Consider the following 27,379-nt stretch of genomic DNA (forward strand, 5'->3'; position numbering starts at 1 on the left):
GTGTGTCTTGTTTTGGGCCCAATTGGTGATTTTTTTTTTTTGGCAAGATTTGATTTAAGAGATTTAATGGCATGTAATTTAACCTACTGGTTGGCGATGATTGATGACTTGGCACTAATCGATGGTGGTTTCACGATGTCACATTTCTGCAAAGGGAAAAAATCCCTTCAATTTTAACAATACAAATACAACGCCACAACAGGCAAAATGTCCAACGAGGTGGCTGAAAAAAAGATACCCATAAAAATATGGATGTCATTTATTTCAAAAATATAGCAAACCAATTAAAAATGCAATTAACAAAAATTGTAAACAATATATACACATGATAAAATATTATACAATGCCCATAAAGAATACTTATGGTTGTCTTATTCTAAGTATGAATAGCTTCTCGATTTACCCTAACATGTTTATCGTATTTTTTTAAACGTGTCAATTGTGTTACAATTTACTACCTCCTGAGGTAAGCTATTCCATTTATTAACAACCCTATTAGAGAAAAATTCCTTGCGACACCATAGCCTTGCCCCTCACCAATCGATGCTGGTGTCCCTTGTAAAAGCAGTCGATTGGCGGTGTACTAAAAATTCATGGTCCATCCTATTGAAAATTTTGAACACTTCGATCATATCTCCTCGACACCTGCGGTCATCCAATGTAAACATATTCAAAAAACGAAGTCTCTCTTCATAACTCAAGCCCCGTGTGCCAATAAGGACATGCGTAGCTCTTCTCTGCACCCCCTTCAACCAAGTCTATGTCCCTCTGCAGGTATGGTCTCCAAAACCTTACAGCATACCCCAGTATGAAAAATACATTTTGTTTTTCAAAAATCCTTTTTACATTTATTTTTGTACGGAATTCGAATCCATGCGATTACCCCAGAATTCTCATTTTTCAAAGTTAGCTCTATGCTGTTGATTTCAATAGTAATAAAACAAATCTATATACACAAGCAATTTTCATCATAAATGCATGATGAATGATCGTAATGCAATCTGTGAACTATTAGATGGTGCAGTCTTTAAATGCATAAAGTGCCACTATCACTTCACATAATAAGATGGTGGATTTCACACGAATCAAAAAAATACTGACATGCATTTCATAGATGATGCAAACGAGAAATGTAAGGAAAGTTCTGGCCAGAATTGTTTTCTGATAGCATGCACGTCCCACAATCAGGATCATGAATGAGCATCACGAGACAACACAACAAGAGGGTAGAATTGAACTCTGTACAATTACTTTTAGTTTCCGCTGAATATTTAACAGTTTGATTTATAGAAATTTTATAAGTTTTGATAAAATTGGATACAAAGTCGTCTGTCTCCAATCAACGGGAGTCAGTTCATTGTAGCTGGATGTTTTGAAGTCAACTTGTCTTGTCCATTCTTTTACCTCAGTAGATTTTACATTATGAAAAAGCTGTCTTAGTAGTTCAGGAACACGAAGGACTGGAGAGGTGTTCCAAGACTGACATCCTAACTCCCCCAGGTGGAGTTAACCAGTGAGGTAGAAATACGAGTGTGAAAAGGTTGCTGTTGTTATACGACTAATCACCAGCGATTGCATCACTGATTTGCATATATTCCGGATTTCTTTCACTGCTGTAGAATGGGGATATGGCAGTATTGACCACGACAACATTTCACCATAAACAGTAAGTTGCTTGTCTCAGGAACAATGTTTACTGATCACACTGCATTGACTTATGCCATGACATCAACGACCTTTGGCCAACACCAAATGATCCTCGTAATATTTAGGTGAAGTATTCAATTAATGTGAAAAATTAACTTTAGAGCCCTTATTAAATGGGGTGCTGCTTCCCCTTACACGTGTCAGATTGAAAACCTTTGAGGAATTTAACTGGGGTCTGTGCGAAACTGGCTTCTGGTAATCCTCACACTCCTGCATGGCAAGAGAAAGGGTTTAATACAGACTATTTTCCACTAAACAAGGCTCTATCGTGATCGGTAGAGATATGTAACTTGCAAAAAAAGTTTCGAAATCTGAAATTTAGTATTTGTTCGTTAAAAGCAATAAGTACAACTATTTTTTTCAAGCGTAATCATGGCTGCTTTATTATGGTATGTTATGAATTTAAATTTTAAAAAATTAATAGCTGTCCTTAAAAAGTTAAGTATAGTACCAACATTTTTTTTTTTGAAATACACTACTATTACTTAACTGTACATATAATTCGTAAACATTCCTCTTTGGAGAATTCCTAATGAATTGGTACAAGCAGGAATATGGTGTGTATATGCGTGGTCCTAACATACTTGTTCCCAAAGTTCTGCGTGTTTCGGGTTATACTGAGATGAGTATACAACTTCGTATACTGTAAGTCTGCTGGTTTACTGCTAGAGGTAGCTGTTTGTTAAGATGGTAGTTCCCTTCTCTTGTTTCACATCTTGGAAACAATATTTTTTCGGAGAAGGCGTCCAGTAATAAATTTGGGTGCAAAGATGATCTAGATGTTATAATGCTGCTTCAGACAGCCAAAATATCTGTGTGGTAATAAGCTTCATGTGTTGGATGTAATGTGTACAGTAGATTTATTTGAACTGTTATTGCTGCTCTGTGTCTAGGATAATATTGTGCCCTTCTTCAACTCGCCATTCGCATTTGTTTAAAAAGTTCTCTTTCTTGAAAAATCAGTTGGTGCGCTGAAAAGATTTCATGACTATGAACTTCATAAGATGTGCTCGAATTGGATAGTTTGATCGTTTCCAATTGCGGATTAGTTCTACAATTTTCTTACAGAACTCGGAAGCAAAATTCAAATAAACTCATATTTTATGACTTAGAACTTCGTTTTAAAAAAACTGAAGGAAGATTACCTAAACCAGGCACATATATTGCTCAACAATCGCATGCAACAAAGTGATCTAGTTTATGAAAGAGAATATTATTTAAAAGCACATAGAGTAGGATTCGAGGTGCAAGTACTGATCAAAATTATGACCAATTTCCACCTTTAACAGTGCAAATCATCAAGATTTAATAGTAAATAAAATTTTCACATTTACTTGTGTAGAAATTCATATATTTCACATTTATTTTCAGAAATTCATATATTTCACATTTATCACATCTATTTTATAAATACAAAATGTATGTATCCCTTAGTGATCACAGCAATTTCAGCTAGTGCCGAGAAGAGAGACGATCATATAGTAACCCAAACTATTTGTTCACATCGCCCCTTCCCAATTCAAGCAAACCCATAGGATCCTGTTATAACCTTAGCTTCTATCACCCCCCCCCCCCTCCTTCCCCTAGACCATTCCCTTGCCCACCAGGGGATATTGCTCACTTTCGGAAACACTGATGTAGACAGTGTTGAAATTGCTCAAAGGTTTTCTAACAAACGTACATTTTATCTGAAAACACTTGTTTCACAGTCTCTGCGTTTTCAGAGCACTCCCATCTGCAGCACCATACATGAAATGCAAAGTTTGAATTTTTTTCGATTCATGAAACCAATCATCGCTTCATTTGCTTCTCCAGTGTGACCCAATTCCTCATGGTACAGTGCTTATATCCCCCTTGGGACAGAACCTAAGCCATGTCTGGTTTTAGTCATAGCTTCAGCAAAATCCATGATAGAAATCATAAGTGGCAAAAACAGCACTTTTTCCGAGGATGACGTCGTTCCCTGCTATCCATACAAAGGTTTTTAACCGCTGGCTAATGTGAAGATGTATTTGGAAATATACGACACTGTATTTTTGAAATATGTCATCCATATTTGTTATGGGCATCTTTTTCTCAGCCACCTCGTTGGGCATTGTGCCTGTGGCGTTGTATTTGTATTTAAGAAATTCAACTGCCCTTGCGGGGAATAGAACCCACATCCTCTCATTTACCGGGTGAGCACCCTAGACTAAAAAAGCGACAGATATCTGAAATCTTTCCTTGGAGCTCGTGTACACTGAACAGGACTGCACAGATGGCCAGACATAACTCGGGCCAAACTCATAATTGCTGACACTGCCATCAGATGGCGACTTATCCGAGGATGATGTCACTATCCATATGAAGGTTTTTAACAGTTGGCTGACATAAAGATGTATTTAAGGAAGAGAGAAAATTCAACTGCCCTTGCGGGGAATCGAACCCTTGTCCTCACTTGTCAGGTGAGCATACTAGACTACAAAAGCAACAAATGTCTCAATCTTTCCTTGCTCTTTGTGCTTTCACACACAATGACAGCACCTTCTAGCAGTTCACAGCTTGTGTGTTATGACCATGCATTGTACTAGAATATTGCTGGTTTAGATGTATCCTGATGCTCCTTTGCTCATGAGTTCAATGATTCCATATATTTATGTATAAAGTGCGTAATTTTGTTTATGAATTTGTTCTTATATTGGAGACAGTTGGCTGACATACAGTGCTGTGATTATCAATCTGGACTGGACAAATCTATTGCCCAACATTCCCGGGGCATGTATTTTTTTTTCAGCCACAAGCTCGATGCGGGAGTAAAAACAATCGTGTATTGATTATCAACGGTGATGCAAGCGTTTTTCCAACATTCCTTTCTTGTGCTGTTTGAAACAAAGGTCTTAAAGACAGATTTTTATGTTACTAAAATAACCACAAGGCTGGGATCAGTCATTTGGCCACTCACCACAATAACTGTATGGGTGCGTAATAAAGAAAATATGCGTGTTTTTATGGCATATTATATACAGCGTGTCCAGAAAGTCATTACCTGGAACTGACCAACACGGTGGTCTATCCATGACAAAAACCGAAATGGGGAAATTAAGAGAGGCATTTCTCTAACCTGACTTCACTGATGTGATGCATTCTTGAGCTCTTACCTGGGCATTTTTCTTCTGTAGGTTATGGAAACATACTTCAAGTAGCAAAATTATTGAATTCAAATAACATGCCCATTTTACTAGGGACCCTAGTAAAGTAAATGACATGTATGAAATGGGCATGTTATTTCGAGATACTTTTCTATTAGAAATATGTTTCCATAACCGGTCAAGAGGGGAAAAGGTTTGGGTAAGAACTTCCTGGACATGGTTTGCTGATGGTAGCTCCTAAATAATTATTTGCGGAGCTACCATCTTAATGCTAATTGTTAATTTACAGCTAGGTCTTGGTTTGCGATAGATCGTGTAGTAGTGTCAATACTGATCTTTTTAAATTTACAATAATCTCAGAAGGCATGCACTTACACTGAAAAAGTAATAATAAATGATAATAAAAAATATAAATAATAGTCACAAGGGAAACACTTCGCATACGGAACCAAGTCAAAACATTCAATAGCGGAAGCAAATCTTGCATAGGAGGCGCATGCAAGTTCTGATGGCAAACTGTTCCATATTCTCGCCACACACCATCTATACCCATGGAAAAAGCAATCTCTCTTGGCCGTTGGTATTCTTATTTGAAGTGATGCCTCCATAGGTTAGGTGTTACACGCGAACACAGGTAACAGCTAGTTATCTATATACTATTTGTGTCTAACATTCATATTCTATACACGAGATTGATTGTACTTGAAACATTACAACCAAGCGAAGGAAATATTTACCGAAGATGCATGCTGAAAAAAATGTTTGGTCACTTTGAACTATGACTAAAACATCCTAATGTATCTCGGAATCGAGAGGTAGATGGCTTTGTTTTCTCAATCCAAGATTTCAAGGGAACTTTTTTTTTCTGTATATTGCGCTGGTCATGAACTCGTCTAATACCTCTACTTCCTCACACCCCAATGTGTGAAATAAGGAATGCAGGGTCACGTCTCAAGTGGTCTAGATGATAGCTTGCTTGCCTGGTTTACAAGAGGACCTGGGTTAGAGTCCTGGTGGAGACCAAATGACCTTTCTTTCTCAGTTCACAGCATAATATCCAGAAAATATGTTTCCTTAATATCTTGCTATTGTCACAAACAGGGTGAAATAATCGAGTTATACAAGGCACAAATTAAACCAAGTTCAGGCATCACTGGGAATCTTTAATATAGCAAAACAAATTGAAAAGAAAATTATTGTTCCCGCACAAAATATAAATACCACACTGAATTGAATACTTTGACTTAAAATTTATACATTTTACAGGTTATGACGAGTCGCATGAAACTGAAACACATTTTCAGCTACTTTACACTATATCAAGTTCTCAGTTTATAACACGCTTTCCTCTGCAATGGCCGTTGTAATGGGTGAGCCAAAAGTTTCGCCATGCAGTTGTGTAAGCTGGTTGCATTGCGCCCGACTTCGAATATATAAGAAGTACCCTTTTCATCAAAATCGCACAGTCGCTCAAAGATCTCCTAGAAATTCAATAATTGGATTCATGAAAATATTTCTTTCATATGTTAATTTTTAAAAAAAGTTTCGTAAATATACAATGTTAAAAAAATTCTGTGTAATAGTGAAACTTCTAGGTTTGACATGACTAGATTCACATATCGCTTCACATGTATCTTATCTGGTCACGATATCGAAGCACGTGTGTGGGAGCACATTCCTTCTCCCTCCATCCTAACCCAAATTCTGTGTGTATTGTCCATCATACGAAGGCAATAGACACACGGATGGGGGAGGAAAATAACTGCAGAAAAATGGACAACAGAGGATGGCATCTTACTGGTCACACACAACACAGAATTAACGCAATTGCATATTTTAGTAAACTGGGTGAATAACCTTTTAACACGAGAATTTGTGAGGGCAGGTCATGACAAATTTTCAAAAATTTGTGTGGTGGTTCAAATGACTGGAGTCCCTCATAGACAAGGTCGGGAACAAAAAAGACAACAGGATATTTATGAGTCCCAAAAATTTCAATTACTCGACGTTTTCACTTGAACTCAAACTCCAAATGTTCGGAAAATGATAATTTCTATACATTGAATCAATGTAATTGTGGATTAAGAAAATGTGTGGGTATAATATTTGTTTTCATTGCATATTGTCACCTCAGAAGCCCCAATAAACTTATTGGCTAATTGACTGACTGTTGACAGAGATATGGTATCAAGGCTACAACCAGATGCTTGGTCAGCCGGGGCAAGCATGCATTTAGGCACCCCATTTTAATGTTGTGGGGGAAGTTAAAAGTATGAAATTTGAGTCCGGTGCCCAGGTCACCAGAACTCCCAAGTTCCTTCCTAGTTGCAGCCATGCCCAGAATAGTTTAGAAAAAAAAACCTCTTTTAATGCACTAAACAGGCAATCAGCAATGTTGACACCTTGCCGCAAAGCTGCATTAAGAGTAAGCATAAACAGTCCTATCGTTAAACTGGCAGCCAAACGGTATCAGCGCCCTCTTTGTTTAGATGGGTGCCTGCTGGCCTGTGATTGGCTGCTAGCATCGGGTAGAAAAGTCATTTCCCATAATGCATTTCCCAATCACAGCGCCATTTTGTTTACTTACTCTCACGTGAAGACTCTCGGTTAGGTTGGTTAGCTATTGCTCGTGGTTATTTTGGCAAATTGTTCATCTTTAAAATTATAAAAACGGGCCTTCTGAGGGCCAACTAAAATTATATTTATTGAATAAGTCTGCGTGCATGTGATGGGTGTAAAATGGCACGAAGACGGGTGTTCACAAGTATAGATTTAGCTGTTGAAGTGTCTATAACATTGTTATTGTTACTGAGTGATTTATATTTTAATGCACAAGTATGTCTCCTATAAAGAAGTAAAAAATGTACGCTTTAGTGGGAATTAAGATTTTTAGGTTCCGTAGCAATAGAATGAAAAATAAATCAAGGTTGAAATCGGAATAACGCAATCAAGCGAAGGGGGAAGAGAAGCGTGGAAGCCACGTGATCAATCGGCAAGTTTGACACATCAAACTTCAGATGGCGCTGCTATCAATTCCGCGGCCTTTCTTTAACATTGAGTGGGTACGCTTAACTTACAAGCAGCTTTGCCTTGCCTTGAAGCCCTCGACAAAGGTTGGTGATGTCTCTGAGAAACGTGACGCTTGGTTTCCGAAACACTGATATCCAGTATTTCGGTTTTTTTCTTTTGAACAACTTTTATATAGTTGGGGACTCAATGCATTATCTGCTTTGCTTTGATATTGAAAACAAAAAAAAAAACTTTTCAAAAGGTAAAAAGAATACTCAAGATTTAAGCAACAGTGGTGTAATGTGATTTTGAAAAATTTGGTGTTGTGGGTAATTTTTCTCAAGAATTATTATTATACAAGAAACAAAATACAATTGACTTTTTGTTATTTTCTTTGAGGTCTATGGGGCGGTTCATTTTCAAAGAAGTTTCAATTGCACGATTTTTCCTCTTATATGACATTTTGCCATGGCCTGTTGAACATCGCGTAAAAGTGCTTTCATTTGTGGTAAGGATCTGTAGCATGGGAGAAATATAACCTCAGGCAAGTAGGAAAGAAAAGCTTTTCCTTTTTCTGTCTTAAGATTGCTATTCAGAAAAGCAATAAGAATCGGACACCATGTAGGCTGTCCATCTTGAACAGTATAGTGCTGCTGTCTATGAAAAAACTTGGTAGAATTTGAGAAATTAATTTTTTATAACAGGTTGACTTTTGGATCACCCTGTATAAACACTGCTTTGGAAAAGGATGGACAGTGCATTAATACCATCTGCTTCATTTTGACTTATTCACATTAGACCATATAATTTACACATTTTGCACTGTGCTTTTAAAAGTGTTCTCAATCATTTTTGCCACACCACGGTCATTTTCTGCACACAGCGGCTAATTAGACAGAGACCTACAATTTATTGCCGATTCAAAAGAGGTTGGGGCGCTGACCCCTTCATGGGGGAATCCCTGTGGTAGCAACTTTTTCTGCGGCCATGTCGCCGTTTCTGATGTACCCCTGTGTCAGGAAAGCTTTTTGGCAAGGATGAACCGGGTATCGAAATCGCAACACCTCTAAACATCCTTTGGTACTTTAGGTATCTTATCGACCTGGGCTACCGGGCCCAAGTGTTCTCAAAGGAAGGCCATAATTTAAAAAACTTACATGTCTTCTCTCATAATTTTCTGTGCGATGCACGAGGAAAAGATTTGACAGACTGGACTTTGGAAGACTCCACGGAAAAAGAATGTAATATATTCTCAGGGGAGACAGAAAAGCACTATCTGTGGTTGCTAGTACACTGTTTTTGGTAACGACTTACCAAGGAAGAAACTTAGCAAATCATTTCTCACATTTTGTTTTCGCTCGAGTCAATCTTATAGGATACTAAAATAGTGCTATGAAAAATTTTCCATTTTTTTAGATTAATTTTTGAGTGATTTTTTAAAAAATTGTACTATGATTATGTTTGTCCGAGAAGAGCACCTCTTCCCTGTTCTATTTATTCCACTTTTGAATGGAAGCCCTACAGCTATGATACAGACAGTTTTCATAAATGAAGCAGTGTGTAGTCTGTTTGTATTTGGATCATTAAAATACCTTCCACAATCCTTAGTGAGTTGGGAGAAGTTTAATTTTGATATCACGCTGTACAGTAGACTCTCGACTATCCGGCCTTGTTTAAAAACAATACATAAATGAATATTACCTTTTTCATATTTGTGTAATCATTTATCAATGAAAAATAAAATGAGTTAAAATAATTTTTATAAGAACTTAGCCTACATTAGATGTTTATGTTTTGTTTATTTTGAAAGTGTATGCATCTGAACTGTATAGCAGGGTTTCCAACCCTTTTGATGTAGTGGACCTCCTTTAGTGAAGGTTAAGTCATCACTGACTCCCTGTAGGGGAAGATCAATTTCCATCAAATACAAAATTTGTTGTTTTTTATAATTCGCATATCATAAAAAATTGAAGTAATAAATTACAATTTCACAACACTAAATGTGTCCTTCATGCAATGATAATACACTATTTACCAATAAGTATTTGGACACCTATGCAAATGACGATATCTGCGGTCCTGGGATACGTCACGCCCTCCGCCGGTATATATCGTGTAGGAAACAACGTCTGCATTAGTCGCATGCAAGATGCCGCGCAGTTCGGAGCTCTCTGATTTCGAGAAAGGTATAATTATCGGGTATCACAAAAATGACCGATCCTTAAGGGACATATCTAGCGAGCTGAAGTACCCAAAATCGACAGTGGCCTATGTGATTAAGAAGTGGAAGGTGAGCTGTGATTGTCGGAATTTGCCCCGAGTCGGCAGACCAACAAAACTGGGAGATAGAGACCGACGGGTGCTGTCCAGAGAAATTCGGAAGAACCGCACCCAACCGATGGCCCTCATCCGCGAGGAGTTTCAACAGGCATCCGGGAGTATTGTTTCAATGAATACCATCCATAAGGAAGCACATCTGATTGGTTTTCATGGTCGTGCTGCTGTCCATAAGCCTTTGATCACAAAGGCCAACCGCGTTGCTCGGTTAATGTGGTGCAAAGCACATCGAAATTGGACCGTAGATCAGTGGAAACGGGTTCTTTGGAGCGACGAATCAAGGTTCACCCTCTACCGTTCGGATGGCAGGGTCTGGGTCTGCCGTCTGCCTGGAGAACGTCTCCTGCCCGAATGCATTGTGCCAACAGTCAAGTTCGGCGGAGGTGGAATTATGGTCTGGGGGTGTTTCTCCTGGTATGGACTGGGACCCTTGGTCCCCATTCATGGTAAGCTCAACGCTGATGCCTACTGCACTATTTTGGATGACAATGTGCTTCCTACGTTGTGGCAGTTTTACGGGGTGGACCCCTGTTACTTCCAGGACAACAATGCCAGCTGTCATACTGCGAGGTTAACCAAGGCTTGGTATGGTGCCAATGGGGTTCATCGAATGGACTGGCCTGCCCAGAGCCCAGACCTGAACCCTATCGAGAACCTCTGGGACAAGTTGGATCGCCGAATTAAGGGGTGCCCTACCCGTCCAAAATCGGTGAAGGAACTGACATGTCTTCTCCAAGCCGAGTGGCAGAAAATACCACTAGCCGTCACACAAGGACTTGTGGAAAGTATGCCCCGGAGGGTTCACGGTGTAATTGTCTCTCGTGGAGGCTCTACCAACTATTGATTTTGAATAAAGTTAGTTTTTCTTTTCTATCACAGGTGTCCAAATACTTATTGGTAGATAGTGTACATGAAAATGATCACGCGGGGGGTCTGTTGAAAAACACTGATCTTTGAAGACCAGACACACCCTGCTTCCCATGTTCAAGAGATATTGAAGCGTTCCCAAAGGATGGGCGTATCATGAAAAAGCACTGCTGTGCAGTGCTAGATAGATTTCCTTTTTCTGTAGTAAATTTTTAAAACGGTACAGTTTAGATGTACAGAACAAACATTTATTAAGTACTGGCCTGTACTTTGAGGTCAGAAAATATAAGTAAGAGCTGATTTTGGTATAAAAAGGATGTGTCTGATGGGTAGGGAGTAGGAGTAGTTAATATTTATAGAACTCTGGCCTATCCAACTTTTCTGTTAACCAGCCCGCCAGATAATTCAGAGTCTACTGTATTTCAAACCCATTAGTGCAGTCTAAAGGGAAAAATGAGCTAACTCATAAGATTTCATCGCTTACCTGACACATATTTTCGTCAGAGGGTGTCTCATGAATATATAAAATATCAAGGAAAAAATACGGTGAATCTTTCAACTTGCTCAACACCTGAAAAAAAACATCAAACCATAGATAGAATTCACAGAAAGAAACGAAACTCATTTAACATACATTGAACAGACACATAGAATTTATACAATTACAATTTGGTCAGTCCGTTGCTTTGCTGCATTATTTTTGATGAGTTGGGGCATTCTTATGTGTTTGAACCCCACCGTCGCCACAGTGGTGGTTGGTTTTCTGTGATTCTCAACTTTGAGGCGCAAATACGAGCCGATCTCCCCCTTTAAAAACTCTAACCACACAGAGCAACAGACCTAAACACGGTACAAATATCAGTGCCGTAACTACTAGGCAGGTGCACCCGCACAGGGCCCAGAAGGAGCCTTAAATGCAAATTCTTGCACAGGAATGGCTAGTTACGGTACTGATTACACTTCACTTCTGAAATATAGATGGCAGCACAGAAAAATCAGACAATACTAGACACGCACTCTGACTGTTAGGCATACAAATTTACTCACTAGGTAGTATATTGCACATGACTAGATCTGAGTTGTGCTCGTTTTGAAAGAAGTGTGTTCTTATGTGCAATGAAAATTAAAATGTTTAAAGAAACATTCATATCTTTGTGAAAATACGTGCAATTTTCACAAAAATGTTTGGAAATAGCAAGTAAAATATTTTGTCAAGGTTGAAATCGTTTGCAGCTTTTTCTGATACAAGGTTGACCAAAACATTTTTCTCATTTAATTTTTCGTCAGTCTGCTAAATACACTGGTGACTAAATTATCACCACTACTACTTAATTGTACATGCACCTATACACATTCCTCTATAGCATTCCTAACGAATTGGCACATGCTGGAATGTGTGTTCTGAGTGTATCTGTAGCCCTAACGTATTTATGTTGTCAAGCTATTCCTGTTTGCATTCGTGCTGTCGTCTGTCTTCCATTTTCTGAAGTAAACATGGAAATGCTTGAATTTTCAGGTTCGTGTTGTAGGTCTGCCTGATCTCTGCAGAAAGACTTTTTCAAATGGGGAACGAGCTTACATTCGCACCTACTAAATTATCACTGGAGGTAGTGAGTATACGCATAAGGTTTACATGATCAGAACAATTCATCAAGTATTTTTCTAGAAACTCGAAAAAGGTCTCAATTCCAAAGTGTTCCATGACTTATCGGCTATATAGTATACCTCACTCAATCCAAGAGAGCTTTTTGCCTCAACCCACATCATTAAAATTCAATAATCCCATCGAATGATTCACGAATCTGTCATGTATGTCAAGCCGTAGAGATATACAGTGTTTCTTAAGAAATTTTTTGCAGTAGGGAGAAGCATTGATTCCTTTGCCCAACGGAATGGTACTAGGGTGAATACTAGATCATAGCTGCCAACTCTTATTTCTGCTCCATCTCTCAGCCTCCAGAAAAATGTTTATACTTCCCAAATTTTGACCGTGATTGTAAAAAAATCTATACTTTCAGGGGGAAAAGTATTCCCAAAGAATTTACTTGGAAAAAAAGACTAATGGTTTCATTTTTAATCTCCGAAAAGACATTGCAAGCAAAATGGAAATCATCACTATTGCGTCAAATAACAAAAAAAAAATATTTAATTTTCAGGGGAAAGACAAAATTCATCAAACAGACAACGTCGACTCGGCCTTGTGACATTTGAAATGATGAGATGACTTGTATTTACTTTCACTATATGTCTGGTTTTGAGCCGATGGCGAGTCTCTTGTTGGCGTGATTTGATTTGAAATTAGTAATGACAGGTAATTTAACCTACTGATTGGCAATGATTGACGATGGCTTGCACAATGTCATGTTTTTGTAAAGAGAAAAACATTTAAAAAATCCCTTTTTTGTATTTTTGTACAGAATTTGCATCAGTGTAAAACTCTCTAATTCTTCAAAGTTGGCATCTATGTTAGATATACAAATTAGCTAAGTGACATGAGAAGATGAGGGCTCTGGTGTTTTTCCAACTAATAGTAGAACTGCGTGACTGATTTACAGAACAAATATACCTTCTCAACTTTATCATTCTCTGGCAGACAGCGAGACCTCCCATAAATCAAGATCACTCTGAAGACATATGGAGGCGGCACCACTTCAGGCTTCTGGAATGAAGGTAAATCTGATGCTACAACAGATCTACGGAGAAGAAATGCAGTTCAATTAAGTAGAGTTCCTGATATACACAGGACTTTCTGATAATTCCGTGCAATAATAAAAATCAATTCTTTTTTTGACACAGAATTTCTTGCATTTCTAAACAGGGGTACAGCGTTTAATTTGTGAGTATGTATGTAAGGGTATCAAGCCTGCAGCGAGTGGAGAGGGATCACCCTATTCAAATAAGTGCTGTTTACATTAATAAATTTGAAATTTTTCATTAATTGATTAATTCACCTGTGGTTCCAAGTTATATCATTGGAGGGCGATCAGAGGTTATTGGACGGAGCCCACATCATCATCAGGAGACACCTGCCTCATTGTTTACGTTAAACAGCATGGTGGCGTGGTAATCTCTTCAGAAGGCATGCTAATGCGATGCGATCAAAAGTGAATCGTCGTTATGTTAGCAGCCGGTCACCACAGAAGGCGACGTCGAGATTGTCTGATAGCATTCCAAGTTTACCTGCTGTCTTGTACTTCTCCGTTCATCAGTAGACTCCACCTGGGCAGGGTTGGCAGTTTTTGACAGTTTAAACCGCAGTTAAAATTTTTTCTAGGAGTCAAGCATAGTTTTTCCCAATGAAAAGTCCTAAATAATGTTTTTAAACCATTCCCAAGACTTGACCCCTCCCCCCTCCTTTTTATGTTGGAAGAAATATCATTATGAAATCAGAAAATTTTGTGCCATTCTTAGACTCTGATTTGGCTGTCACATAGGGGCCATCTTTGAAACATCAGCATTGGGGAGGTTTCCAGATTTGGTCAAATCTGGAAACCTACATTACTCATCACTCAAGTGATCCGTAATTATGCCACAGATCACTTAAGTAATCTGAGATTGTTCCGCAGGTAACTTGAGTGATGTAGAAACGCACTGGGAGCCGCTGAAGTGCTTTGAAATTGTGCCATATGTCACTCAAGGGATCTCTAAATGTGCCGCAAATCATTTAAGTGTTTTGTAACTGTGTCACGAGTTACTTAGGTGACTTTTGAATGTAAGAGTGATCTTTGAGGCCTTTTTCAGTGATCTGAAAATGTGCTGCTGGCCACTTAAATGCTCTGGCGTTGTGCCACGGCTCATTTAAGCGATTTGTAAATGTGCTGCTTAGTTCATTTTTACAAAATTAGGTTTGATTGGGGCAAGCCATATCACATAATCTTCAGGGCCACATTTGGTCCACGGGTCAAGGGTTTAACTTGAAGGGTGGGTCGCAATGAATTTCTCAAAGAGAAATTTTGAGTTTTTACCCTTCAAATATCATTGAAATTAACAGAAATTGATTATAATAACATATAAAGATATTTTCTTTTGAAATTTTAATATTTTGTAAATGTTTTTTTACATTAAAAAAATTGTTTTTTCAACTGGGGGAAGCGCACCAGCCCCTATAACCCCCTCCCACTTACGTTTCTGATCCCAACAATATGCAATAGGAGATAGGGGGCAGTGCTGACGAAATTTTGCTGGGAGGGGGTCAAAAATGGCTAAAAAATTGCTGATGTAATACCTGAACGGCCCCTAACCTATTGATAAATCCTCAAAAGACCTCAGCCCTTCAGCACACTAATAATCTTCGCTATTTTCTCAAAAACTGTAGTTTTATGCAGATTTTATTTTCATGAACATTATCAGAGCTGCAACCAGAAGCGTACGCAGGACCAACCTTTCGAGTGACACACCAAGTTTAGGGATGAGCGCACAAGAAATTTTCTGTTACTGACTGTCAAAAGTATGGTATTTCAAGTTTAAAAAATTAATTGAAACAACATATAAAATAATTTTCTTTTGATTTTGAAAAATCATTTAATTTGGAAATTTCAAGTTTTTCACTTCTATTACCACGGATTTAGTGCTTTGGTGTATGAATAAACACTTGAGAAAAATAATGCTGCGCTGACTATATAATTTTGAACGAAAAAAATTATTTAAATACGTATGAGATTACGACTTAGCAAAATAGAAGTATACAGTTTTCTTAATTTCTTTGACTCGACTATATTCGGGTAAAGTTGGCGAATGACTTGATTTAATTTTTAATTTATTCCAAAGTTGAGCAATTTTGAATAATTTCATCTATATATTCCGTCTTTTATAGAGCAATTTTCCCTCACATATTTTCACATTAAAATGTGGAAATTGCATTCACTGCGGCAGTTGCATTGGCATGTGAATTAAAAGGTTTAGCCATATAGGTGTAGACAGAAAAAAGGCACGCCACTTGAGGCATGTGATAGAGTTCAGCGGTAAAGAAAAAAAACAAGATTGAAAGTTGAAAGCTGTTGAAAGAAGATGCAGTAGTGAGGACATACCTTATGAAAAATTTTAGATGCCAATATTATTTTATAGTTATTTGTCAAGCCCTGGTTTTGAGCATACATTATGTGTGGCCCAAACATATTTATGATAACGAGATGTGCGTGTTTCTTGTAATGTGCTGCCATTTGTTTTCTATATTTTGAAGTTAAAATAGCAGGTGCCTAAATTTTTGGGTCACATATGAAAAAATACTGAATTTTGGGAATTCACGTACAAGATTGAAATACTTACATAGACTTGAAAACTGAAGGCAACGCTATCATAGGTTAAAGAAATTACAATATTTCATTAATAATTGCAGATAGTATAATCATACCACAGTTGACGATTGTATGTTATAATGACAATCTGTTATGGTGACTATTCCATTACAACAATCAGTACAATAACCACAAAGCAATAGTACTTGTTACTTTCGCAGTAAGGAATTCACAAATTAAAAAAAGGCTTCACGAATTGAAAAAAAATAGGTGCCAGACAAAAATAACTTAAAAGTTTTTTTTAGAAAAACCGCTCAAAAATTTTTTTTTCTGGGACTTTTGAAAAAAAAATTGTATTATCCAGCTCTAATTCAGTAACATTTAACATCCACTAAGTTTTTAGTTGCTGTGATGATCTGGAGACTTGGATTCGTCAATCCTTGTAGTGCTTGGTAACAAGAAATGCATCACATCATTCACTTGTCTGAAAAAAAAAAAAAAAAAATAGTGGGTGTTCAAGCTCCTACATATTTTTTAAGACACTCTCGGAATTGATTACAAAATCAGAATCTCTTATATATAATTCAAGTCGAGCCAACTGGTTTAAAGGTGCCTAGGCACACATGTGCTATGTGTTGTCCTTGAGTTGTTTTTTGGATTTGGTTTTTGCTGGGATTTGCCCTTAGCTATAGGTAATTTTCCTGAACATTAAAATTTTTCTGCTCCTACTCCCTAATCTGTTTCAATCAACAAAAAAAAAACTATCTGTGCAGTCGAGCATAGCTCATTTGGGCAACTGCTAGACGACCCTCAATGCCTTGAAGTTGGAACATTGTAAGCAATGTTGATTTCCTATACACAATGATTAATTCCATTCAAAAGCGATATACTCTCCTCAATCTCTAGACCACTTTTTTAGAGAAGCAATTGCTTAAAAACATTCTCAATCTCTAATTTCTCTCCCCCCCCCCCCGAAAGAAAATTGTCTCAATTTGAAAAATATTTTTTTTAATAACAGGAAAAATTTGAGAAATACAGTCGACACTCCACTCATTACAACGACCCCCCTGCCCAGTTCTGTCAAAAATACACATTATATTGAGTGGTTGTTATATCGAAAGAAAACATATAAGCATATCATCACAGGAAAAGATTTGGGACTTATTTCACTACTACTACTAAATCCAGACATGCACCTCGTCCATATTCCTTTGAACCTCTAACGAATTGGTACATGCGGGAATATGTGTGTATGTGTAGTGAAACCTGATGTGAAGTTTGTTTCTGTGTAATGCTTGTTATGTGTAGTGCTTCCATCTTCCACCAGTTTTTCTAACTATGAGTGAAGTGTAATGATTGAATAATTAATCGTTGTAGGCCTGTTGTTCTCTGTGGCGAGACTTTTTAATGGGGAGATTGGCTCGCATTGGCGACTCGAAGTTGGGAACCACAGGAAACCAACTTCAGCCGACCACCACTGCGGTGATGGTGGGGTTCGAACCCGGATCCTCGCGATGCGAGTCCGTCATTATGACCACTCAACCACCGCAGCGGCACTTATTTCACTGGTCGTCGTAATGGAATGTTCATTATAATAAGCGTGGGCTGTATTAAGTTTTTTTTAATAACGCATATAACTGCTATAAGAGAAACACATATTTATTTACAGCAATAACTTTTATAGAATCGAAACATAATGTGAATGAATGCACATTGAACATTATTTTTTTCTAAAAAAGAGGATTTAGTAGCAGTTGGGTATTTTTATGGTCTCCCGCAATGATCTGCGAAACAAATCGTTGCAGGAAACAAGTTTTGTTTTAGAAACTGTATTCAAAATGATTTTTTAACTGCTGGGGTTGCCAAGATGTGTCCTAAAAATTTTTTCTAAGAAAAAAAAAAGATCTAGATAGGGAAGAGTATAACGCTTTTGAACGGAATTAATAATTTGTGTTCTGGGAACTAACATTGCTTATTATATATGCTTCGATTTCAAGGTGTTTGAGGGTCACCTAGCAGTTGCCCGAATGAATTATACCCGATTGCACATATAGTTTTTGTTTTGTTGATTGAAACAAGATAGTGTGGGAGCTAAATTTTAACAAGTTGAAAAATAAGGGATAACCTAATGAGTATGGCTAAACACAAATTATTTCGCCACAAGCCAAGCAACGTACACTAGACAAGTGCTAAACTTTTGAAGGCTAAAGATAAAAATTCTAGGGGGGAGGAGCTAGTGTTGCCTCTCTTTGATTTTTTATAGCCTAGCCAAGGCTGCGGTTGAAACCAGGTTGTGCATGGAGAAGGGGAGAGAAAAGAAGAAAACAAAAGATAGAGTGATAAAAAGCACAGGAAATTCGCGAAGCAAAACCATAGGAAACTAGAGGTCAGAGTGAGTGGACCTATGTAGACACACTTTAAAACACTTCCGACACTCCTGATGAAAGTCCTTTGCACTATCAATTAAGATGTAAAATATAAGGTAGATAATACTTTATCGTAAATGGTTTTTAAATTTAAGAAAAAGGATACCACTATCTTCACATATGTTCATTTCATATAACTGATCCAAAGCTGAACTAATTTTTTTGATATCGGATGTGAAACTCACCACCTTTAAAGACAAACAAAATAATAATGAGACTTGATTTTAACACTTTAAACAATCAAAGCAATGATAAGAAATATGACACTTAAAGCACCATGTATTGTATAATTTTCTGCATATAATCCACAGAGACACAAATTTTACCACTTTCGAAGGGGAGGGGGAAGTCATAGTTTGTGTGTGTGTGTGATCTGCATGTGAAAATTTTATTCACCTATAATAAAATTACGAGGAATTTAAGTGGGGGCCATTTTTCATGTTTTGCATCTACACTGAAGTGCCGGAAAACTGGTACAGACAAGTGTTTGCAAATAAAGAAATAATGCAACCAATTAACGTCACTCGATGCGGTCAGCCGCACCTATATAAGACAACAGGTAGCTAGGAAAACCATTCTATAATTTTCCACTGCTTTAAAAATGGCAGGTTATTACAATATAAGTGACTTCAAATGTGGCTTAATAGTTGCGCTCGTGAGATGGGTGACAGCATTTCTGAGGTAGAGATGATATTTGTAATTTTACGCACAACCAGTGAAAGAGCATATTGTAAACACAAAGAATCCAGAAAAAAACTTCAAATCTCCAAGGTGCAGGCAGAAAAAAAACCCTAGGACCACCAACGGCTGTCAAGAATCTTTTCAAGAGAGATGTACAACACTGCCTTAAATCACTATAGATTTTGATGTTGGGGTCATCACAAGTCTTAGCATGAGAACTGTGTGCAACGGTATCTTCCTGATATGGGCTTTCAGATCCGAAAGCCCACTCAAGCACCTTTGATGACTGCAAGGAACAAAACTATGCACCTAACTCGGGCTTGCCAGCAATGTCATCTGACTATTGATGACTTGAAACACATTGCCTAGTCTGAAGAGTCGTATTTTCAGTTGTATCGGGCTGATAGATGTGTTTGACTATGGAGAAAATCCCTTAAAACCATGGACCCGGCATGCCAACAGGAGACTGTTTAAGCTGGTAGGCATTCCATAGGGCTCTGTAAGACATGTGTAGTCAGCATGATATGGGACCCCTGATAAGGCTACAGCTGACTGAATCGTGACTAGTACATAAAGATCTTTTCCAATGACTTACACCCATTCATATCCTGTGTGCATTCTGAGAGGGCTTGAACAATCCCAACAGGACAATGTGACACCACACATGTAAGATATTGCTACAGAGTGGCTCCAGGAACACTCGTCTGACTTCAGCATCCTCCGTAACCCACCTAAATTCCCAAACATGAACATTATTTAGCACATATGGGATACTTTGCAAATGCACTGTATAAAACGACCTCACATCGTTATGGAATTGTGGACTGTCTTGAGAGAATCATGGTGTTAATTGCCTTTGGGATATCTTCACGCATTAGTGGAGTCCATGCCATGTCATGTTGCAGCAGTTCTGAATGCTCGGGGGGGGGGACCTACATGATATTATGTAGGTGTGTCAGTTTTTCTGGCACTTTGGTGTGTTAAAGTCATGTAAAAATATTGTTACAAAAATAAATTATAATAATATTTACATTTGAGATTATTTCCAACCTCTAAAAAAAAGAGGCAGATAAGACGTGGCAGAATATAATTCACGCATAATGCAGGAAAACACAGTAGCATATATAAATTGAATTACAATGATGAAAAGATTTCAGGATGTTTGACAAGTAGTTTTTAAAATTTTTACTAGGTCGGTCGGTACCTTTAGCAAGCTACAGATCAAACACTAGCGAGTGGATAAATACTCCTTAGAATAATTAGGCTTACACATCAAAACCCCTTTTAATGGACATCTTGCAGAAGCAGTCACCCCTCTTTTTCAGCCACAAATAATACAGTAGAGTCTCGCTTATACGACACTAAAGGGCCAGCGAATGCTGGATAAGCAAAAATATCAGATAATAGGGAGGTGCTAAGAAAAAGCCTATTAAACATCAAATAATGTTACAATTTTACACATTACAAACATGATAATCATGTTTTACAACAAAATAACAGAGAAAATGCACATGCACTTACAGTTATACAGAATACTCTGAAGTAAATACAGTACAGAAAAAGTTCAGTCCTGTGATGATTTAAATATATTTTTATCGTAGTCTACTTTCCTGATGAGTGTCGTTTCTTCGCTGCCCAGTCTCACCATCTTTGCAGCATCATTATGTTTCTGAATTCAAGGCGTGAATGCAAGCCCTGGTCTTCCATTTAAAAAAATCTCAAAATTGATGGGGGAGGAGGGGGACCTGCATGAGCTAGGATGAGGAAAACAATTAACAATTGTTTTTACATTATTGTATATTGAATATTATTCTGAAAAGGGGGTTAGTGGCCTTTGTTTTATTGCATAGCTGTCAACTTTGGAGAATCAGAAATTAGGGAGGTTTTATGCAGATCCGAATTCTGTACAAACAAAAATGATTTTGAAAAACAAGTAGGGATTTAACATTATTAAAAGTAAAATTTCAGTGATTTTTCCCTTTGCAAACGTGACATTGTGCAAACCATCAAAGATTAACACTAAGTCACCAATCATCGCCAACCAGTAGGTTAAATTACATGTTGCTACTCTTACATCAAATCACACCAGTAAACAAAAAAATACCATCGGGCCTGAAAAGGAAATGTGGTGTCAAAGCAGATATGTGTCATCTTGGCAATTTTTGATGTCAAAAGGCCAAACTGACGCTGTTTGGTGAATTTTGTCTCCCCCCCCCCCCCCCCCGAAAATGTTTTTTTTCTTCTGTTATTGGAAGCTATGACAACAATTTATACAATGCTTGACATCATTTCGTGGAATAAAAATGAAAGCAAAATTTCTTTTTCTGGGTAAATTCTTTAGGAATAATTTTTAAAAGTATGGATTTTTTATTATCACTCAAAATTCCAGAGAGAAGAATTTTTTGGGTCTGGGAAATAGAGTAGAAATTCTGTAGTCCCGGGAGATAGAGTAGAAATTTAGGAGCATCCTGGAAAATCTGGGAGACTTGGCACCTATATTATTTGTACAGTGTTTGTAGAATGCAAAAAAACATGTCAAGAACTCCTGATCTAAATAAAGATTTTTTAACGATGTAGCCCAGGGCGGGACAAATCCCATGCACCAGGTCGCCATGGTGACTAAAAAATTATTATTGGCACCTAAAATTTTTTTTGTGTGGTTAATGAATTGCAGGCAGAGAGCAGCACAAAATGCTTGGCATTTATAGTAGCTTATCTGCCAACAAAAAGAGGGTCAGTATGTCCTGAAAAAGTCAAAATAAGCATTATTTTAGACCTTTTCTAAAGGAAAATTTTATTTAATGCCAAAAAAGTTTTTCCGGCACCTAAATGATTTTGTGATTTGTCCAGCTCTGATGTAGCCAACCAACCCTTGATTCGACAGACTTCAATTTTATAGATTTTGCATTTAATTGACAATATTTTTTGGCTAATTTTATTAATTTGCTAATTTCTGCTCTAAGTTAATTTTTGATTTTCTCTCACAATGAATGAAAAAAAAGTAACAACCACTCACAATTGGGGCAGGAACAGAGGAGCTAGAGGTAGTTTCCCTGATGACAATCTTGAGGAGCCGGTGGTAAATTTTAAGTAAAACATAAAATACAATTGTAAAATCACTGGCTTTTACAGTAGAGAGGGGAGGAAAAATTATGTTTGCCCACTTCCATGACAAAAATTACTTTGACTTCCTGTCATACCCTGCTCACAATTATTGGACAAATAATATTCAGATGACAATAAATGAATGAATGCCAGAACTATTCCACTGGACTTATCCCGTTGCCGAGATCTCTTACAGCCCAGCTCGTGGCAGAGTCTTGAACACTTTATTTTGTGTCAAAAAAAAAAGACAACGCATGAACTAAATTAAGCCTTTGTTACCTAAGTTCCATCAAACTTACCCAAACAGCTGTGTTGTGGAAACCCATGACTGCAAATTCATGTTTGCTATTAATCTTCAGCTTGTTCGACATAAATATCTCTATCGTTCTTTTCACCATGCACAGCGATGAAAACAGGCCCCTATCAACAAAAAAATTAATTAATTAAAACACATTTCAATTTTTGATCTAAATTAAATCATTGTATGTAAAATCAGTGGCTTTGTCCACACCTAAAATGAACATCTGTTAAAGGACTTCACAAATCGGGAAAAAATTTAGGCCACCAGCCAAATTTCTTAGCAAGAAAGCAAAATGGAACAAAACTTACCCATTTCCTACATCGAATGGTGATTCATTCATATCAGATGACATGTCGATGCAAAAAACCTAATCAATAAAAAAATAACAATTATATGAATAAATTCAGAGTAAATGAAATTTCATGGCACACATATACTCTCAAAGCACAGCAAACTCCATTACCACAGTGAAAATCCTATTTACAGGGTAAACTGCAAATAATCTGACAAACAAAAATGAGTAATAGACGAGCCCAAACAGAAAATTAAACACCCCCTACCACCACCCTGTCTTATCTCGAACTGTTTTCAAGTTGTGGAAAAAAAATGTGTCGAGTCTAAAAAATTTACATGCAAACTAAGCACACATTTGGGAAGAGCATAAAAAATCCCATCAGGTGACACTATATGTTCATCAAGTTATCTGTATTTAATAACAAGCTACAAGCACAGAAAGATTGGTGAAGTTCAAAAACAAATTGTCGATAAAATTTTTAATCACCAATTCTGTAAACACCCTTCTAGCTACAATAGGGCAAATTTAATAAACATTTGTCCATTGCACCAGCTTTTGTGGTAAAAAAAGTGCCTATAATAAACTATATCAATGTTTTAGTTCAGGAGAAATTTAGCCTTTTGTTTGCAAATACATCACTGAAATTAGCATTTGCCGAAGTGAAGTAGACATTTTAGTAGATTTTGCACTTCACAAATCCATCAGAGCTTGTAGCTTGCCATTGGATCTGGAGCTACTTCCATCATCCAGGGATGATGAGTAGCAGTGTGCTACATCATCCTGAGATAATAAGAATTTTTTTTTAACATGAAGTACTTTAAATGTCACATAAATGATGATATATTCTACCTTTCTTTATTTTTTCTCATTTCTTGATTTTCTAACAAGTTTGCTTATACCTGGGATGATTGTACATTGTTGAGTAGTGGTAAAGTGCCTGCCCCTGCCCTTAATCACTATTTTGTTGGTGATTGTGAGTTCAAACTCAGATTCCTTGTTTGTATCTTACCTTTTTCGGATTATACTATACAATGAAACTTGTACAAAACGGAACTTCAAGAGACTGAGATAATATTCCATTTTATAATAAAGGTGCATACATGCATAAAAGCATTATTCAACAAAGGAACTATCTTTTGCTTCAGTTGAAGAGAGGCTTTTGTCTCATACAGTGTCCATCTTGGATAGGTCTCACTGCAGAATGATTCATCGTTTAATGAATGCCTCAGCTTATAAACGTGATTTCATAACGAATTATCTCCATTAGCAGAGGTATCACAGCATTTGCAACGTATGAGTTTGAATGCTAGCTATCTTTCACAAAAACAACTGAAAAAAATTTCCCCAGCCATTTTGAGAGCAAGTTCTCCCCAACTATTCCAGTAGCTTAGGGGTTAAACTAATTCGAATAAAATTCATAGAAAAAAAAAAAGAACTACTGTATCAGTATCAAAATATATAAAAATTATCATCCATTCACTCACTATTTTTTCAGGGCAATCTACACTTGGAGTGATTCTAGGGTCTTCAGATTCATTCTGAATCTCAGAATTCTTAATTTCAACTGCAACGTCTTCACTGACACATGGTTCGGGCTCTCTGCTCGCAGTTTTTGACACACAATCATCACTCATCTGTTCCTCTTTTGCAGACATTTTTTTATCTTCGTTATCTTTTCTACTTCCAGCAGCCTTATTTGTCGCTTCGGATAATGCAGTCTGTTCTAATGATAATCTCTCCATTTGAGAGGCAGTATCCAAATTCTCATTATCCCGTGACTGGGAATGTGGACTCTCATTACCTTGAGATGCAGTATCTTGCTTCTCCATAATAATAACTTTTATCGAATGACTCTTTTTTCAACTTAATGATGCTTTTCATCAATTTAATAAGTACTTTTCATTAATTTCAATTTCTCAAACTTGGAGAAGACGAAGAAAACTTAACGGAAAACTTGAATAAGTCAATTTTTTCATTTAATACTCATGGCTATTGATGAAAATCACAATTAAAGTTTTCGTGAACTTTTTCTATCACAATTTTAAATGTTTATATTTTCTTTCATGCATCAATAACATATTAAAAATTCTAAAGCGTAGAAACTTTGAAGATAAGTTTCATATAACAAAGCAATAAACATCAAAACATGTTAAAAATCTCCTAAATTTGTGAATAAATTCAAAAAGAAACAATTCCTATCTAAAAGTAATTTATTTTCAACCTAAATTAATTAATATAATTAGAAAAACATCGAGATAACCAATTACGCTACGAAATAGTTGTTTACAAAACAACGATTTCAAGAACGCATCCGGACGGCTGTGACACTTGACTCTGAACACACAGGAGGAATAAAAAAAAAAGAACAAATAAGGAATAAATAAATAAAATACAGTATATGGAATGAATAAATAAAATATTTATTTCATCCCTTTTTAAAGTTTCAAGTACAGAATTTTTTTTTATTGCTTTACAAAATTATTTTATATTCTTGAATTTTTTATCTACATCTGGCAACAACCTCGTGCCACTGTAACTGAAAAGAGGCGGTTGTTTTGATTTTTGATCTCGATGGTCGGTGTTGGAACGTGAAGGCACGTGTGGTAGTTCCTTAGTGTTAATTCGCGTTTTTCGTAAAAAAAATTTGTTTTTTTCTCGTTTTTTCCTTTCAACGTGTTTGAATTATTCTATACTTTTCTAGTGGTTCGGTGATTATTTATTTTGATAGTTCGTAAATTATTTCTTCGATTTGAAGTGAAATCTTTTAAAGTTCGGACTCAAGGTAAGGGCTCTGTTCTCCCACGTGGTTACAATGCCCTTCGCAAGAGCAGGGATAATTTCATAGATTTTCTGGCTAATAGTGTCAAGGTGTTCCAAACAACTATGAATTCTGCCGGGTCAGAGACCTTCGCTTCGGCTAGCACAGGTAAGGTGCCTAACCCTTTTAATGTTTGGTCGTCCTCGATTTGCGACATGGATATCATCGATCATTCCGAACTAGCGTGTCTTTTTACTCTCAAACTTTCCGGTCCGCAAGCTATTCCGAAAACAAGACCCATTGATTTGAAGCAATACATTTGTGGCCAAATTTCAAACCCCAAAAATATTCATGAAATTCGCTTCACCCGTGCCGGTGAGCTTCTGATTACCACAGGTGATCCACAAATAGCTAAGGAGATCTTGAAGATAGTCAATATATTTGATATTCCTGTCAAACCTTTCCTTCTTACAGAATCCATCTCATCTAAATTTGTTCTCAATAATGTCCCTACTGATATTCCGGTTTGCGAAATCGCAGATGAGCTCCAAAGTGAAAACCTCCAGGTTATCAGTGTCCGTCGTTTCATCAAAGACAATAATCCCTTGCAGACGGTATTAGTCACGATTCTTGGTAAAAATATACCAAGTGAGGTTAAATTGTGGTTCCTAATTTTCCATCCACGCCGTTTCATAGATCAACCAAAACAATGCCAAAAGTGTTTTAACTATTCGCACAGAAAAAAGTTTTGCAGAGCTACTAATCAAATTTGCAAAAAGTGTGGTGGCGATAACCATGACTATGACCAATGTCAAAACTCTGTTTCTTGTATAAACTGCAAAGCTTCTCACTTTGCCACTGACCGTAATTGCCCGACATTTGTTTTTGAAGCGAAAGTCCTCAAATACAAAGCTGAAAATTATGTCCCCATAAACATTGCGCGAGCCAGGTGCAAATCCAATGATACGTCGTATGCTGGTCGAGCCAATATTTCAACTTCGTCGGACATTAACTCTTTGAAACAGGAGATCAGATCCCTTGTTCATGCAGAGGTAAACGCTCTTAGAGAAATCGTTCTCAAGGAGCTAAATGCTAGTCTCCAAGAATCTCTCCACAACTCAATTAAATCCTTGATACCGGTGATCGTGAGCTCAATTCAGTCATCACTCCGAAATACGTGCATGCCAGCTTCAGACGGTGCACTTGTGGACATGGAGGCCTCCGGTCCTTCTGGTATAAACGTTAATGACACACTATCATCTGAGAAAGGTCTAATCTCCGATGTCTCTAGTGAATTCGAGTGTAATGATTTCTCCATTTCGCCCGCGGAAAGAGCGAAGCAACGCCGAACAATTAAAAGACAAAAAAAGGGGTCTGAGCCCCAATCCTGAACTTGAGTGCCCCCGCACCCGATCGTTATCAAGTAGATAGCGATGTTTTTTGTCTTTTTTGCCTTTGTTATGTGCGTAGTTTTTTTTTCCCCCCTTGTTTTTCTTTCTGCATTCAGTGAAAAGATTTCATTGTTATTGTG

At 37.3% G+C, this 27,379-nt stretch overlaps 1 protein-coding gene across 1 annotated transcript; it reads right to left on the bottom strand.

Moving 5' to 3' along the window:
- Nucleotides 1-5,977: 5,977 nt before the first annotated feature.
- On the bottom strand, nucleotides 5,978-25,416 carry LOC149066842 (BRISC and BRCA1-A complex member 1-like). The gene is made up of 8 exons (XM_089253192.1): nucleotides 24,575-25,416; nucleotides 23,104-23,162; nucleotides 22,794-22,914; nucleotides 18,815-18,896; nucleotides 16,314-16,338; nucleotides 13,615-13,741; nucleotides 11,533-11,619; nucleotides 5,978-6,316 (listed from the first exon to the last, which is right to left on the bottom strand). The coding sequence occupies exons 1-8, from the start codon at nucleotides 24,917-24,919 to the stop codon at nucleotides 6,155-6,157; spliced, it is 1,008 nt and encodes a 335-aa protein (XP_089109318.1). The 5' UTR covers nucleotides 24,920-25,416; the 3' UTR covers nucleotides 5,978-6,154.
- Nucleotides 25,417-27,379: the final 1,963 nt, after the last annotated feature.

The sequence above is a fragment of the Pholcus phalangioides genome, unplaced genomic scaffold, assembly GCF_987345545.1.
Source record: "Pholcus phalangioides strain wild (caught in Gottingen) unplaced genomic scaffold, Ppha-v1.0 ptg000032l_1, whole genome shotgun sequence".
Taxonomy (NCBI): domain Eukaryota; kingdom Metazoa; phylum Arthropoda; class Arachnida; order Araneae; family Pholcidae; genus Pholcus; species Pholcus phalangioides.

Excerpts from the sequence above, each read along its gene's own strand:
- LOC149066842 (XM_089253192.1), bottom strand. The coding sequence starts at position 24,919 with ATGGAGAAGCAAGATACTGCATCTCAAGGTAATGAGAGTCCACATTCC. Across the intron at positions 23,163-24,574 it reads TAGATTGCCCTGAAAAAATA|GTTTTTTGCATCGACATGTC; the intron begins GTGAGTGAATGG and ends TTTATTGATTAG. Across the intron at positions 16,339-18,814 it reads GAACATATGTGAAGATAGTG|CGTTGCCTTCAGTTTTCAAG; the intron begins GTATCCTTTTTC and ends AACCTATGATAG.